Consider the following 16,707-nt stretch of genomic DNA (forward strand, 5'->3'; position numbering starts at 1 on the left):
TAAAGGGGTGAGACATACTGAAGGTGAAGAACATGGGGGGATTTAAAGGTACCAGAACTTTCTAAGCAATGCTCCACAGAGTGTTTTATCCGCCAGCAAACCAAAGAAGATTTTATAAGAGCACTCCCTTAGAAGAGATATTTGGAGAATTGCTGAGGAAAGACAGGAAGCAACTGTTCTCAACACAGTTATAAAATAGTAAGTTGCACTTGTTCTCCTTTCCTGCTGCCTACTGAAGCAAATATCCTGCAATCACCAGCCTAAATTTCAGCAGCAGCAGAAGCTTACACCACACCACTGACTTGCGTTACAGACCACAGCACACTCAGCCCTGCACATCGCTCTCCTGGGAGAGTGAGCGATGTGTAACTGATGCGCCCTGCTTAGCTTATCAATTGATAGTGCTAAGAACAGAACAAATACAGAGAAATCTTAAGTTAAACAGCTTTGAAGCAGCTTTGCCTCTTTGCTGAGGAGCAGCAACCACTTAAAGGCAGTTGTAAGAAACAGTGATCTGAGAAATGCTTGTATCAGTTTTGCCATGGTGGCTGTTTTCTTGTCCAACCTAAATCAGGTGAAAGCTCATTGTCTATTCAACACTTAAGACAGGCAAGAACATGCCAGAGCTGTGAAGCTTTAGCTGGTCGGAGGCAGCCTACAGACACCAGCTGTGAGAAGATGTGGGGCTACAAACAGCATTCCCAGTGCCAACAAGGAGCCTTGTGGTGCAGCCCCTCTCCTGGCAGCAGGTGACCAGCACCATGTAACTCCCCACACAGACAAGCAGAGAAATACAAGGAAGGAAGGCTACAAAGGCAGGTCTGGTATTTATCTAGTACAGTCAACCAAATAAGTAAATAACCCTAACTGCTAAGCAGAATGAAGTCCAAGAGAGGAAGATAAGTTATCCCTGGGACCGCGAGCAAGTCACACACCGAGCAGGGAAAACAAGCTAAGTAAACCAAAGGTCAGCTGTGGCACAACACCAAGCGCTCTCGCTTCCACCCTCCGCTGCTTAATTAGGGCAATTTCCCACGGAGAAAACCGCGAGGGGAAGAGGAGAAAGCCAGCACACTGAGCCCTGCTTCGGCCGGAGCCCGCTAAGCCGGGGACCCGCCTCACCCGACCCCCCAGGGGGCCCGGCCCCAGGCCGAACCGGGCCGAGCCGCCCCGCGGGGCTCCCACCGGGGTCAGGGAGGGGTCGGAGGGGGCAGAGGCGGGGGGCGGGGGCAGGGCCCAGCCTCGGGCTCGGCCCCGGCCCGGGGGAGGCGGCCCCGGTGCGGTGCAGCCCGGCCAGAGGGGGGACGCCCAGCCCCATGCCCACCCGCAGCACGGCCCCGAGGCGGGTCCCGCACGCCCTACACCGGGCCGAGCCTCGGAGGAGCCGCGGGGAACCGGGAGGGAAGCGGGGAGGAGGCGGCCGGGCCTTACCTCAGCTCCTCGCCCGGGCGGCGCCTTTGCGACACCTTTTCGACGGCCGCAAAGCGAGAGGAGGAAGGGGGCGGGGCGAGGGCTGGGAGGGGGGCGGGGCTTGGGGCGGGGCGATGCTGTCGGGAGGGGGCGGGGCTGGAGGCGGGGCCCGGCGGGGGGGCGGGGCTCGGGGCGGCACCGCCGCGGGGCCGGCGCGGGAGCGGCCGAGGTAAAAGCGCTGGGGGGGGTGGGGGGAGGGAGAACCCCCAGGGGACCCCTCAGGGCCCCCCCGTCCCGCCCAGCCCCCGTTACCCCGGGGTCGCTCCCGCCGGTGACCCCCAGCCCGGCCCCCCCCGGGTCCCCCACACACACCCCGGGCTGCCCCCGAGACACCCCCAGTGCCCCCCAGTGCCCCCATCGGGACCCCCGGGACCCCCACCTCAGCCCCCTCCTGCTGCCCCCATCCCTCCCCTTCTCCCCTCGCCCCCCCCCAAGTTGCCCCCTCCCTCCTCAGCCCTCCCCTGTTGCCCCCCCAGCTGCCCCCCTCCCACCCCCGCCCTCTCCCCTCACCCCCAGCCCTCCCCAAACCCCCCCAACCCCCCCCAGTCCTCCCAGTCACCCCCAGTCCCCCCAGCGCCCCCAGCCCCGCTGTGTCCCCGCTCTGCCCGCAGCACTCCCGGACTTCAGCGGCTGCCCCCCGGCAGCCCCAGCCCGCTTCGTCCCGGGTCCGAGTGCCCGAGGTCAGCCGGAGGGACGAGCTGCCACCGGGACATCACGGCTCGAAAACCGGCATCGACACCGGCATCGGCACGGGTACGTCCCAGCAGCACGGTGCCCGTGCCCCCCTGCTTCTCCCCCGGCTGTGCCATGGGCTCAGCACCATGTGGGGGGCCTGGCCTCGGCCCTCTGGAAGCTCAGCCGCGTGTACGGAATTAATAGCGAATTTTTTTTTGGCATCTCTACTAACAAAAATGCTCAAAATGAGTCACCCGTCATTACCCTGCAAAGCCGACACGGTTCCTACCTCCTTGCTCCTAGTCCCTGGGGGATTAGCGACCTTTACCCGCTGGTGTCGGGCTGACCCCAGCAGTAAGTTGCACAAATGAACGTATTCAGGTCCCTCCGTGGCTCGTCCCCGTCCAACCTTTGTGCTCACCTAGGAGCGCACGCAGCAATTTGCTTTCTCTTTCTTCCTTCAATGCAGCCTTGGAGGGTTTTGCTGTCCCTTAGTGTGGCCTCACCTCTGCCTGTGTGCTGGGAGAGCAGGGCAGAGGCAGGCTGACAGCCGGGTTGTCAGCGTTAATGTAGAAATTCCCGAATTTCCACACATACTTTCAGCCATCTTTTCAGCATTATGTTAACTTTCTGCCATGAATAGTCTCAGTCACCTTTCGTTTTCATTACATCTGTAGTTTCTATTCCACATGATGAAGTCAAGCATGTGCAGATGCTGGTGCACACTTCCTGCATTTAAAGAAAAACCTCAGAGATACTTATTTTTAAAGCGCTTGACTTGCTCTTGGTAATAATTTAATAATATCCACCACAGGAAGGACCTGTGACAGTTGATTTGGGGCTTGACCCCCTGCTTTAGGACACAGAAATGCCTGCAAATTGGGATAAACGTTTAAGAAAGCATACTTGGAAAGAGAGGCCATCCACTGCCATTATATAATCAGCTGGCAAAGGACCTAGCTGAAAAAACAAGGAGGTTGAGCGTGCTTTATTTCCTACTGTTGAAAACAATAGGGCAGGATGAGACGCTAATAATAATTTATTTTAGTGCTGTCCAGCTGACAAATTGCAAGGCAATCCCGTCCTGCCGCCAGCGCTCTGAGATGCCTTTTTGTGCAGCCGTGCCCGCCCAGCCACTCCTGCTTCAGAGCCCCATGAGCTGGCAGGGACACGACGAGGCTTCAGCCTGAAGCTTTGTCGAGCAGGCAGCGTCGTAAGCGCATGCAGCGATCTGCGTAGAGCAAAGCCCATGCCCGGTGCATACAGTCTGCCCACATAACGGCGAGAAAAATGACTTGATTACCCTGAAAAAGCTTCAAACATCAAAGAAGATGAAAGGAGATGAGAAGAATTCAGGACAGACCTTGACAGAGCTGAGAAGGAGAATTTAGCGGACAAAATTTACAAAGCGGTTTTATCATCAGGCGAGTTTGGCAGGGGCTGTACCCACGGAAGGGCAGAAGCAGGGCACAACCCAGCTCTGATCCCCAGGCCGTTCAGGTGTGCCAGCCCGCGGCTGTATGCACGGTAAGAAGTCTTCCTGGCCACAGCTCTGAGTGTTCCTGCAGCAACCGCACTGCTCTGCACACCTGACCACATGAAAACGGTGGTAATTTGTGCCCAGGCCATAGCTGCAGGCTGTGACGGGATGGGTTGTGATTCCCGGTCCTGACTGACGGAGGCTGGTCGGCAGCAGGGAGCAGACACTGCTGGTGAGCATGGACACACTTCTGTGTGGGGAGAGCAACACCCAGGGGGCACGTCAGGAGCAGCAGCTCTGCTTTACTAACCTCGCCTTAGCCCAGATTAGTTTACCTGTCTACATGTGCAAATACTCCAACGGGCAGAGAATTTGCCTTGTGTCACTTACCCCTACCAGTCCACATGGTGCTGGTACCCCAAAGCTGCCCAGCACCCACCTATTGCAAACAGCTGTGCAAGCTCACAGATTTCACCAGCTATCAGGAACGCAGCGCAGTGTCTCATCTCCAACAGCTTCTCTGGTGTATGAAAATGGCAGCATGTGAAGAGAAGACAGGAGCTGTGGGATCTCTGTTTAAATGCAGGTTGTGTGCTGCTGTGCTTCAGCACCCATCCTGCCACATACTTAGCACAGCACCAGCATCACGTCAGGACGCCCATTCACAATGAAACAGGAAGACACCACGCTTTGTCCCCTTCCTCATGTGAAAAAAGTGATGTAGGCATTGGTTTTAGTTGCATTGGAACAGCTGCAGCCTATTTTTTTCCTGGAAGCTTCTCATTTCAAGTTAAATCGTTCTATAGAAAGGTCCTGTGAATCCAAAAGTCCTCAACACCCGTTTTCCCTCATTGCTACCATCCCATCATGCATGTGCTTCATTTTTTAAACCACTGGGAACATAGAAAAAACTTCTTGAGTCAGGCCAAAAGTCCATCTAATCCAGTATCCTGTCCATGGCAATGACTAATAGAAGGTGCTAAGAAAGAGAATAAACAATATAGAGTAAAATGTTTAGAAGTAACACATCTTGATTCTTTTCCTTTCTATCTCAAAGATTAAGGAAAAAAATGAAGCAAACAGAGAACTTCAGGAAGATGACTTTGGATTACTCTTGAGGTGACATTTCTTTTGACGTCCTCATTCACAGGTGTGTGGCTGGTTGGTTGGTTGGTTTCATGCAAATCTATTAGCTCAGAAATAAATCTAAGGCTATAAACATTTAAATGTTAAAGGAAAATTAAAATCCAAGCATCAGATTGACCACTTGAAGTTTTGAGTTACATACCCAGGCATATAACACCTGTAACAGAGAATGCTGTGCAAAACACACATTTCTCTTTCATGCAAATTCCCCATTTATTCATATGAGAGATGTGATTGTGAACCTATATTGATTACTATTTTTATTGCATTACAGTCGTAAAATAAAAATCAACATGAGAAGGCAAATGTTATGTTGTATTTAGTTTAAAAATGAAAGTTTAAGGGTCAGAAAGTAAGCAACTACATCACTCCATTCTTATTAACCACATCCTTTGTTTATCTGTTACCTAGCATCTTCCTGACAAGCAGCTGAACCTTTAATTTTATGTAATTACATATTCTTTTCAAGGGCTTGAACCACTAATTTTGTAGGCTTAAAAGAAGCACAAACACAGAACAGCAACCAGTTTCTGGTGAATGAGCAATGTTCATTATTCATTGTTACGCATTGTCTGATGAATCTATTGAACTGGCCTCCTGCAAACTCACCTAGACATGCTTACTAGAGAAGGTCAGCAAAACGATATGCCCTGGAAAGACATGCTTGTGATCAAATAGCAGCTGTGTGCAGTACGGCTGCATCAGCAGAGAGCTGAGGGCTACAGAGTGAGATGTAAAGAAGGTGATCGGCTCTGATCTGGTGCAAGATTCACCCATTTTTGTTCCAACTTCCTTTTTCCTCCCATGAGACTTTCTAATCTTCATGCTTCTTATCCTTTTCTCCTTTTTTTTTTCGAGTCACTCACACTCCAAGCAATTCACACCTCCTAAGACCTCTCAGTCCTGCACTTATTCCTGTTTTGTCTTGTAATGTTATTTTCCTTTTCTCACACAGTGTTTGATATTTGGATGCCCTTGGATCTGTACTCTATTATTTGTTCTTCTCATTTTCCCTGTCTCGTATTGCATTCACAGGCTTCAGTTTCACCTATGCTTAAACACTTCCTGTACTCTCTTCTCGGTGGTGTAAGTTTAAGGGAATGCTGTCAGCAGAGTATCATTCTGTGCATAAAATGCAGACCCCAGCATAGCCCATAAAATAAACCCTCTAGAGGGTTCTCATCAGTTCGTACAAATACCTGAAGGGAGGGCACAGAGAAGCCAGATCCCGGCTCCTCTCTGGTGCCCAGTGCCAGGACAAGAGGCAGTGAGCACAAACTGAACCATGGGAGGCTCTGTCTGGGCATCACGAAGCATTTCTGTACTGTGAAGGTGACTGAGCACTGGCACAGCTTGCCCAGAGAGGTTGTGGAGTCTCCTCCTTGGAGATCTCCTGAAGCCATCTGCACATGGTCCTGGGCACCCTGCTGTGGGTGGCCTTGCTGGAGCTGGGGCTTGGAGATGAACCCAGACATCCCCACCAACCTCAGGCATTTTGTGATTCCAAAATCAGAAATCAATTCAGCTCAACTTCGTATCTGAAGCCAGTAGGAAGCTCCTTCCCTCTAGCAGCAGTGCAAAGAGGAGCCCGGTTTTGTGAACTCGCTGGGGTGACACAGCTGCACGTTACTGCTCTGACCGCCGGTGGCAGAGGCACAGAGCTGCTCTCAGGCTGGGGCTTACAGAACTGGACAGAGGTAGCAGTGTAACACCACTGTAGATGGGCCTTTTTCTCACACCTTTAAAGACAAAGCAGCTGCTACACTACCACCTGGAATAGGCAGTCCTCGAGGCTGAAGGTTACAGATGGTAGCAGTCAGCTTTTGCTCGTAGATATCTGTGAGCTTATTTAAGTGATGCTTGTAACAGATGTTGAGTCACACATCATGACAGGTACTAAATGAGTACAGATATTAAAATAATTTTGGGTCATTTTCTACCCAGTTGTTTGCTAGTGGAAATTTTAGGCTTTACAACAGCCATTATCAGTTAAAGTGTCACTATTGGGACACATTCTCTGTCAGCATCACTAATTCTAACATGGTGTTATGATTTGGTGATCTTGAAGGTCTTTTCCAACCTAGATGATTCTGTGATTTTATGACACAAGGGTAAGAAGAAAATAGTCAGTTATTCATAGTGACTCTCTTGACCTTTTCCTGGCAGCTGCAAATGCTGAGATGCACAGTAAAGTGGCTCTACTGGTTTCTTTTCTCATGATCTCCTAAGAATTTCAGAGTGAACGCTTCCAGATATTATTTCTGCTTCTTTGTGATTGCTTCCGTACTGTGAAGTCAAATCTCACATTGGGTTTGCAAGACAGGTCTGAGAGCAACATCAAATCCACTTCACCTTGGCATAGCCTTTGTAAAGAAGAGTCATCCTTGACAACAATGGTAGACTGTATGAATAGGCGGCTTGCCTCAAAAAAAATTCTCAGTAAACCTTTTTATTCAATTCCTCACAGTGTTCAGAGGTTAGAAGTCAGCTCTGCAATGTGGTGGTTCCAGCAAGGACTCTCTTTCTTGCCTGCGTCTTTGGTTGTTTGGTCAGCTGCAACTTTCGTGTTTTCATACATCACCGCTATCGTCCTACACCACGTTGACCCTCTGGTGCCCTACATCAGGTTAGTAATGTGCAGACAATGCCCTGATAACTGTATCACAGTATTGAATTGGCCTCTCACGCTTCTGAATTCTTCCCCAACTCCAAACTTTAAATACCAGCTTTTACCCAACAGCTCCAGTTCTAAAGTTGCCTACAAATTGCTAAACAAATTCGTAAGTCTATTCAAAGCTCTCTGTCTATCTAATCTGTCCTTTATGCTGTGGTTCTATGAATGTATCCTTAAAGTGATAATGAACAAGAAATCTGGGGGTGAGTCTCCAGCCCTGTTTGTAGAACAGCATCTTGCTCTCTCCAGGCTTGGTTTTGTCAGTAAAGCTGTACTGTAATCTACAGTGCCAACTGCATACCATCAAAGCTGTATGTATGGCCTTAATTTTGGTCTTTCAGATTTCCAGGTTCTTCATTTCCCAGTTTTAATACTCTTTATTCCCCTTTTATTGTGGAATTAAGATCAGAATAAAAGGAATAGCTATACCAAGCACATTAATTTCTTGTTCTAAGGATAGCAGTTTTCACTGTGCTTACATGTATTTCTACAGCTCTAGAAAAGAGTACAGTATTGTTTGAGTAATGAAAACAGTGAAAAATAGCTGGGAGGGTTTTTACAAGCTTTCTTATGGTTTCTTTGCAGACTGAAATAACTAAAGTTGTATTGCAAGTATTTTTAATATAGATATGTATCACTCCATTCATCTCTTCCAGTGATACAGGGACAATACCTCCAGAAAGATGCTTGTTTGGGATCATGTTAAATATTTCGGCTTTCTTGGGTGAGTATAGAAAGCTGTCCATGGCAAACTGCATGCAGTTCTGTGATGCACAGCATTTGAAATGGTTTCCTTATTCAGATCATTAAAACATCCCATAATTCTCATCAAAAGCTAAATTTTAAGCAATTAATCCTAGTTCTCTTAAGTAATTCAGAGAAAAGTATATTGCAGGGATTTACCCACAAAGCCAGCATGACAATTGCAGATTCCAGAAGGCCAAAAATACATTTAAAAAAGACAAACAAAGAAACTGTTACGAGAAATAGAAATGCAGAGTTAAGGCAGTCATCTTACTTGTGCTGCAGTTACGGAGAGGGGAAAAAACAATATGTTTTTCAAGTGAAAGAGATAAGGTATTTTCCAACCTTAATGATTCTATGATTCTAAGAAAAATCCAATAAGTTATTTCAGTTTTGGCTTCCGAATTCTCAACTGTCCTATTCCTAAGACAGTTTTGGTATTTTAAATAGATGCTACTGTCACTCAGCATCTTCGCCGTTCAAACAAAACAGTTTACTTGACAGCTTAAAATCTTAAACACATTTGTGATTTTCATTTGCAGGTGTGGCTACCATGTATGTCCGTTATAAGCAAGTTTATGCTTTGAATCCAGAAAAATCCAAGATCATCAAGCTTAATAAGATCGGCCTGACACTAGGACTGATAAGCTGTTTTGGACTTTGTATTATTGCAAATTTCCAGGTTTGTGCTTTGCTTGCAATGTTTTGAACCTGTCCAGAGTTCTGTTTGTTTGTTTACTGAGATACCTGTCTCAGTAACTGGGGGGTTATTAAAGGCAAAACTTTTGAGGAAAAACTTTTTTTTTTTTTAATCAAATTCCCTATAGAGAACTGTTAATAGTTTGGAATTTCTTTACATATTTTTTATTTGCTTTATCCACTGGAATTTGTGAGCAGACATTCACAAAATTCAAAGCCATTTAAAAACAAAAATCAGAAGTTTTGCAAGAAGCAAACTCATCTTGCATCTCCTTGTAGGAGATTTGAAAGCCTTAACTCCAGATAAGAAGACCACAACTATATCATATTTTAATACGGGAGAATCAAGTGTCAAATAGTCAAAAACTGTTAGAACTAGAAGTAAAGCCAGCAAAAACACCCAACCCCACAAGAACTCTTACTCTGAAAAATCTTCCCTCCTAGGTATCTTTTCCTGCAAAACCTGTGCAATTGTTGAAAACACTGCAATGTCAACCAGCTTTTGAATTTCTCCCAGTGTCTCTATGTTTTTTCCTCAATATTTTTTTTCCCTTGCTTTTTCAAAACCAGATATTCTCACATATCACACCATCAGCAGGACTAGATTCAGGATTGCTGGCTGTTACACGCAAGACGGTTGTGTACTTGCCAGCCTCATCATATTAATTACGAGCTGGATTTTTCAGGGGTCTGTAGTAGTGCCTTTAGCCACTAGAGGCTGCAGTGGCTCCTGCTGGATTAGGGCCAAGAAAAAGCGAAACAGAAAAACAGAAAAGCTCCAGGAAATCTCCACCTTTTTTTTCTCTCATCTCCTTTCCCCACAGCACTGCTCTCCCAATTTTTTCAGCAGCCCATGTCTCAGAAACTTCAGTATGCTGACTTTTTTTTTTTTGGAGGCCTCAATCTATATTTTTTAGAACTCTAGCCAGACTCGCTGGCCACAGCCCCTACCAACATAACCACCAAGCAAGAGCTTCCAGGTTGTGTCTAGCTGCATGATTGTCTTCCACCACTGGTCAGGAGAGGTTATATCTACATCTTGTAGATAATCAAAATGTAGAAAGTGAGTGTTCCTTTATTATATAGTTTCTGTGACATTTAATCTTGAGCAAGAAAAAAGTGGAAATGATGTACCTACATATCCAAGTGATGCTGAGGATTGTCTAGAGGCCATCCCAGAAGCAAAAGGAGCTAAGGCCTATGAAGTCCACTAGTTACTGAAGACAAATGAATTTGAAAATGTACAAAGATGCTTAAAGGGAACAGCCATCAGGCAGAGCCCCAGATAAGCTTTCACTGGTTGGGAGTAAAAGTGATGGCACAAGGCTCAGAGGGGTTTTGATTTATGGTGTTCAGCCAGTGCTATGGCTCAGTTCTGGCTGTGGCTATTGATTTCTCACATCGGAGAAAGATTCCTCTCTGCTGACACCTTACTGAGCAGCACTGGACACACACCTTTACAGCTTGGCTATTCACATGCAAATTGTTATACTGCTGTGGATGCAGCAGTTAAATTTCATTTAATTAATCTGTGCACAGAGATTGTGAGGAAAGGGTGATTCCAATTCCTGATCTTAATAGCTATTCAGTAACATACATAGTCTCATTCATTAGGGCATAAAAGATTACTTGCAGAATTGGATTGCAGAAGGGCTGCCAATGTGGTGTACAATTGACAAGATGCTTTTTATTTGCTGTGTTTGGCTACTTTGCTCAGTCAGGGATAAGAGGAAAGGACTGAGTGTGACGTAGCTTGTAACAACATAAATTTCGAGTTTGATTGTTTTTCTTGGAATAGCTTCTAGGTTTAATGATTATTATTTGACAGTTGATTCTCCTAACGTGTTTATTACTGTTTGATTCCACCTTGTTCCCTCTGAGTATTCTAAGATTCTAATTTGACAAGCAAGGCTTGTTCAAACTGGAGTCATTCAGAGCAGCACTAAACCTCATTATCTTTAACTTCTTTGCAGGGGACTAGGATTGTGCATCATGTTTGTCCTCTATTGCATTATCCTTCATAGATGCAGAAATTCCTGGGATAGAAATGTTCAGCAGGTAGCCTGTTGTCACTCTTGCACCCTTCGCAGCTGCAGGGATTCCGCCATCCAGTTTCTATATTATCACCCAGTGTAGTAGTGAGGGCAGCTTTTATAAATTCCTGTAGTTAAGATATAGTTGTGGTCTCTAACTTAGCCGCAAGAACTTGCCAAAAAACAGCAATACAGAGAGCTGGCAGGTGCTGGCTTCCAGCTAACTCTGAGATTTCCAAGAAAATCCACATGCTGACACAGTCCTGAACACTTTAGCTTAGCATATGAGAAGATGATTGAGCGGGTGGAGTGTCAAACATTTACAAAAGAAAATATTCCCCAAGTTTAAAAAAAAAAACAAAAACAGGTTCTATACAAGCAGCACTTTCTTTCCCTAGAAATGTGTTCTGTACTACGTACACGTGGTTGGAGCCTGCCTGACGTTCGGAGTTGGAGCCATTTACATGCTGGTTCAGACCATCCTATCCTACCTGATGCAGCCAGAAATTCACAGCAAAGACATCTTTTGGATCCGTCTGACCGTGTTACTCTGGTGCAGCTCAAGCATTGCAAGCAGTATCCTTTTGCTGCAAAATGCAGCAACATTTATTTAGCCTGCCAATACGACAGAGTGTGCCACAGAAGGTCTGTCATCGTTAGACACACAGCTTGTATCATAGTATTCATGTTCAGTTTTGCAACCTGGGAACTAGGAAGAAGGGAGCCAGCGGGTTAAGCCAGCTAGTGAGTCACAAGCCAATAAAAAAGGCAAGAGTAGTTATCATCCCCTCTCCTCTCCCTTCCTCCTGCACCTAAGATTGAAAATCGCAAAATAAGAATTCACGAAGAGGCCTGACTGTAGACTGTGATTGTTAGGGAGAAAGGGAAGTGTACTTCAGAGACTGATGGTTTTAATGGGGGGAAAAAAAGCCAGGTAAGAAATGAATGTGTCAGCTCCCTGGTGACAGGAGTGCTGCAGCAAGTTTTGTAGTTGGATATACCTAGAACAGAGAAGTACCGAATGCAGCGTAAAAGAATGCTAGTAACCCAGCTGTGTGAAGCAGTAGTGCACCATGCCAGCTGGCACACGGAGCACGTTTAAAGTGCTGGCATTTATCAGAGTGACAACTCTGGAGCACACTGCCAAGGTGGAGTCAGAAGAGCCATTTGACCTCTGAGCTCCTCCCCTGCCCATCCTGGAGTTCTAGATACAAGTTTCTGACACACGTTCCTTACAAGCTTCCCTTGGCTCTGAAACCCATCCTTCCCCTTACCTTTGAATTCTGGGTGCTGGAAACAGGAATGGATTTTGCAGAAACCAAGGCAAACCCATTCAGAAAGAGAGGCCTTTTCCTGTCCAGAGTCATTTACCACTCAGTAAACAACCCCAGCAGTTCTTCTGCTCACCCTGATAGACCTAAACGTTGTGTTTTGAAGATTGTGACTCAGTTGTGTCAAACAGGACTACAACACTTAAAGCATTAGGATTTACATTCCAAAGACATGAGTCCAAAATCATTGCCTAAACGCTGTCCCTTCTGCAGTTGAATCAAGGCCACCTATTTAATCCCCACAATTTTACTTATTTCTAGGCTGACAGCCAAAACTAACACTGAACCATATGCCCATTTCCCACTGACAGACCATCACTGATCATTGAGCTCCCATTCCTACAGCAAGATGATATAATCTGGGCACAGGCTGGTTTTCCATAAAGAAGTGAGAAAGAGGAGGCTGGATACAGAGTAAGGAAGTCATCTGTGAAACTTCAGAGAATTACAGTCCATAACAGAAAATGTTGGTGCCAGGGAAGAACAGTATTTTTGACTTTGAACAATTGAGGGACAAATACAATTGGAGAAGACTAAAATGGAACAATATGAACTGATTCAAGTTAAGAGCCTTTTACAGATGCCAAAAAATCCACAAGCCCAAAATCTTTAGAGGTTCTTAAATCAATATGGTCTAACCAAAATTAGAGGGAAGTAAAGACAGCTGTAAAAATACTGATATGTACATACATTTGTATAGGGAAGGGGAATAAAAGTGAAATGGTTAGAGTAGTTCCAAAGTAATGTAATGATGTAATAAGGGAAGGATAGTAAGAAGTCTAGGGCCGTAGGTAAAATGGTTGTTTGGTTGTTTCTGGTACTGAATGACAGAAGGTAATCTAAAAATGCTACTTATCCACTGCTGGAGTGAGACAGAACTGTCAACACAGAACAAGCAAAACAGTTAATTAACTGCTCTGTAACCAGTAGAGAACAGGAGCCAGATATTTTGTATCACAACCATTAAATTCTTTTCATTGCAGTAGTAACTCAGGCAGAAAACTAACAGCTACTAAAGCTGCACATTTTAATTAGCAGTGAGCTGGGTGTCCTGCATTCGGATCAGTAACAGAGCTCCCTTGACTATTCACATCAATGTTTTAAATAGGCTTTGAAAGTCTGAGCATTCAAAGATGTTTGTGCCAGTACGGTCAGCCTCGTTCACTGCCAAAAATAATCTTGCACATCAGGAGGCTTTTGGTGTTTAATCACATTAAGGATTGAAGAAATTAATAGTTATGTGAAAACCAGATCTTTTGTAACTTAATGTTCTAATTTTCACTTGCAAAGGCAGTAGCACTGGTGTAGCATACTTTCCCTCTGTAAGGTATTGAAAAAGCATTATCTTATTACTCTAGAAATACCCCAGGTCTCTAATGAAATGAGGAATCATTATCATGTAGCATTTCTCCTTGGCTGCTGCACAAGACCAGTTATCGAACCCTGGGTGGACTGAAAGAGAAGCAGGAATGCTCGTAGCCTCCTTCTTGGCACTGCTGCTAACAGTACACTGTTTTGGCCTGTAACCCACACACCAGGGGTTCAAGGTGGTTGAGAAGCTGAAAAGCAATCAAAGAAAGGGAGGCACACACTATTAGCCTGGAAACTACTACTGCAAACCTGAAAGCACTAAGCACGGTTCACATAACACAGAAATTTTATGTTAGATCAAGGAGGTATTACAAGGTGCAGTGTACAGAGAACAGGGGTGATTGATGTAGCTTAGAATTAATCTTTTCCTGTGACATTAATCCAAATCAACTGTTGGAACAACCTACAAGTTGAAGAGAATGACGTGAATCTGTAAACATCACCATTACTATTTGTTATGCTGAGGAGACCTTGTGGAAAACACACAGAAATCTCCTTACAAACCCAGCTTGAAACAACCCAGAGCCAAGTGTGACATTTCCAAGTTGCTCAATCTTTGTCTTGAATCTTCCTTAACATATTTCTTTAGTGTTTGTTTCCTCACTTGTCTTGTATAGTGGCCTGTACGGCACAAATCTAGTGCAAAAGTTGCACTGGGACCCAGAGGAAAAAGTGAGTAGAAAAAGAAAACAAAACAAAACAGAGCAAAAAAATATGTGTGTTTGTCACAGGGTAAATAACATATCTGGGAATTTATTGCAGTTGTAGATAGCTAGGTGCTTTCAGGACATGTACTTGGGATGGGGGAGGACAAGGGAGCCTTAGCAGTTGAGCCAGCATGCAGCTGCTTGCTGAAGTGCTGTCCTGAGCAAAGCAGTTGCAGCTTCAAGCATCACTTTAAATTAATCTCATTGATGGGCAGTAACTGAACTGCTTCAACTGGTTGTCAGGATAGCCACCTATCTGGTCCACACTGATCAGAAGTTCCCAGTTACTGTTACAGGTAACTGTAAGCAATGAAACGTGCTAGCTGGTCGCTGTGAAGCAGAGATCCTAACTGCTGCTAGGTGGGTATCTAGTGGGGTAAGGTGGAGAAAAAGGCCAAAAGATACAGATGCTAGGGATGCCATGTAAGTGCTAGGCATTAAGGGACACCAAGTGGCACGGAGAACAGGGGCTAGGGCACATAGGTCTCAGTGGCTCTGCCTCCATCCCTGGCCCTGCCCTTCCTTCTCCAGTCACTGCAGGAGGCATGGGAGGTTGCTGGAGAAAATATCATGCAGGCTGCTTTTGGAGGGCTTTTCCTCCCTCCCTCTCTGTAAAGCACAGAGTGTTTGTGAGGTTTGTTCACACCCAGGGAGACCCTCAAACTTTTTTGGAAGATGGGATTACTTCTGTAAAGGGATTTTGTTGCTGGCCACATCAAGCTTTTATCGAGTCTTCATTTTTTGCGAGGCGGATATGCATTTCCCAGTGGGAGAGATCTCAGGTGTGTGGAGCTGGTGTTTTCCTGGTTATCCTCACTCTTCTACTGAGTGAGCAGTTCATTCTGAGGGATTCCAGACACTCTAAGGAATTTTGTTTTCTGAATAGAATAGTTGTGGATTCAGGATGTCATATGTGCGAGCTGTCTTTGTGCCATTACAGAGTCAAGAGGACTTTCTAATACTGACTTTTTCCCCCTCTCTCTCACTGTTATACAGGGCTACACAGCTCACATCATCAGTACCGTCTCAGAGTGGTCACTAGCATTCTCCTTCCTCAGCTTTTTCCTCACCTATATTCGTGACTTTCAGGTAAAATGAATGTTAACATTAAGCGCTCTGCTTCTCTGAGCTCTAAATATCCTGACATGGTGCAAGGTGGGCTGTGTTCACCTGCTTCTGAGCTAACCAGTATGGGTCAGTTGTTGAGGCTGGAAGAGCCGCAGCATGAACAGCATTAAATGGTCCTTTCATCCTCAGTAGCATCTATTCCTACTGTGTTAACACACAGATCCCAGCCCAGGCTAGCTGTACCCAGCTTCACTTGCAGGATCTGTCCCAGTCACGGGGGAGGTTTGCTATAGGCTTGCAAGGCAAACTGCGGAGGCAATCCAGGACAGTATGGGAGCCGGTTTAGTAGTTCTTGAGCTGATCTGCATTTTGTTTTTTCATCTGACTATTGAAACTGTCCATGCTGAGCAAATGACAAGCCTGGTAAGTTGTGGTTTCTTTCTTTTTTCCTGCACAGAAAATTTCCCTGCGTGCAGTTGTTAGCTTGCATGGACGAACCCTCTATAACACACCACAGAGCTTTGTGGCTGATGAACAGACACTGCTGACAGCAGGGAGCATCTAATGAAGGTGAAGAGAACATGTTCTCAGCATAACTCAGGAATTTAATAGCAATAACAGTTCGCAATTATTTTATATTTTTTAAAAAAATGAAGTGATTGTATTCTACTTGACATGAAGGGCTTTGCTATTAACCCACACAGCAATGCAAATGTTATCAGTATTGTAAACAAGCCTGTAACATTTCTACACATGCCAATGTCATGAAAGAATTAAATGAAGGTTATGAAAAGACTCACGTGTCCTCATCACTTCCCTTACACCCAACAGAGAGGCAGCACAGAATTCGCCTCCCGCAGCACCTTGCCCTCTTCTCTCCAGTTTTCCTCGGGCCAAATCCTTCGGGAAGCACAGAGCCCCCAGCCCTGCCTAGAGCTGGGCTCCAGCCCCAACTTTCTGTACCTACAGCTCCCCCACTGGGACAGCTGGAACTGACCCATGACCAGCACGCTGCACCAAAGCCACTCTTAAGGAAAGTCCTCTTGGCACCACAGCTGGACAAGAGACAGCCAGTAGCAAGAGCTTCCCCTCTTGCTACAAGCTACCTAGCAGCCGTTTGGGCTGATGGACAGGTTTGTTCAAGGGTTCACGTGCAGAGCCATCCCCATTGCACAAGTCTAGGAAGATTTGGGCTATGCAGGCGGTGTCCTGCTCACTCACAGCGGATGCACCAACTCTTAAACACACACAGAGCATAACACGGCGTACATCCTGGTAGCACTGACGTTCCTAATGCTCCCCTGAGACA

The 16,707-nt window shown here is 45.9% G+C and overlaps 2 protein-coding genes across 7 annotated transcripts in view; one reads left to right on the plus strand and one right to left on the minus strand.

The window, feature by feature from the left end:
• CEPT1 (choline/ethanolamine phosphotransferase 1) overlaps positions 1-16,707 on the minus strand; it is a 65,723-nt gene that overhangs the window by 29,146 nt on the left and 19,870 nt on the right. For 2 of the 5 annotated variants that reach the window (XM_082778731.1, XM_082778727.1), the window contains exon 1: positions 1,432-1,474. The exons of 1 other annotated variant lie outside the window; for it this stretch is intronic. The gene's annotated coding sequence lies outside the window, so the exon portion shown is untranslated. Of the gene's footprint in view, positions 1-935; positions 958-1,431; positions 1,475-2,434; positions 2,726-16,707 lie in introns of those variants that run through there. 2 more of the 5 variants (XM_082778728.1, XM_082778730.1) reach the window with 2 other exon arrangements.
• DRAM2 (DNA damage regulated autophagy modulator 2) lies at positions 1,590-16,193 on the plus strand. Of its 2 annotated transcripts, XM_082778735.1 has the most exons (10): positions 1,590-1,639; positions 2,082-2,223; positions 4,683-4,775; positions 7,239-7,397; positions 8,102-8,169; positions 8,732-8,871; positions 11,320-11,497; positions 14,213-14,295; positions 15,327-15,419; positions 15,856-16,193. In XM_082778735.1, exons 4-10 carry the CDS (start codon positions 7,267-7,269, stop codon positions 15,961-15,963), a joined length of 801 nt encoding a protein of 266 aa, XP_082634861.1. In that variant the 5' UTR covers positions 1,590-1,639; positions 2,082-2,223; positions 4,683-4,775; positions 7,239-7,266; the 3' UTR covers positions 15,964-16,193. The 2 variants fall into 2 exon arrangements, with proteins under 2 accessions (XP_082634861.1, XP_082634862.1); XM_082778736.1 differs by lacking the exon at positions 4,683-4,775 and having other exon boundaries at positions 1,596-1,639.

This window comes from Aythya marila (genome assembly GCF_965140915.1).
Source record: "Aythya marila genome assembly, chromosome: 24".
Lineage (NCBI taxonomy): Eukaryota > Metazoa > Chordata > Aves > Anseriformes > Anatidae > Aythya > Aythya marila.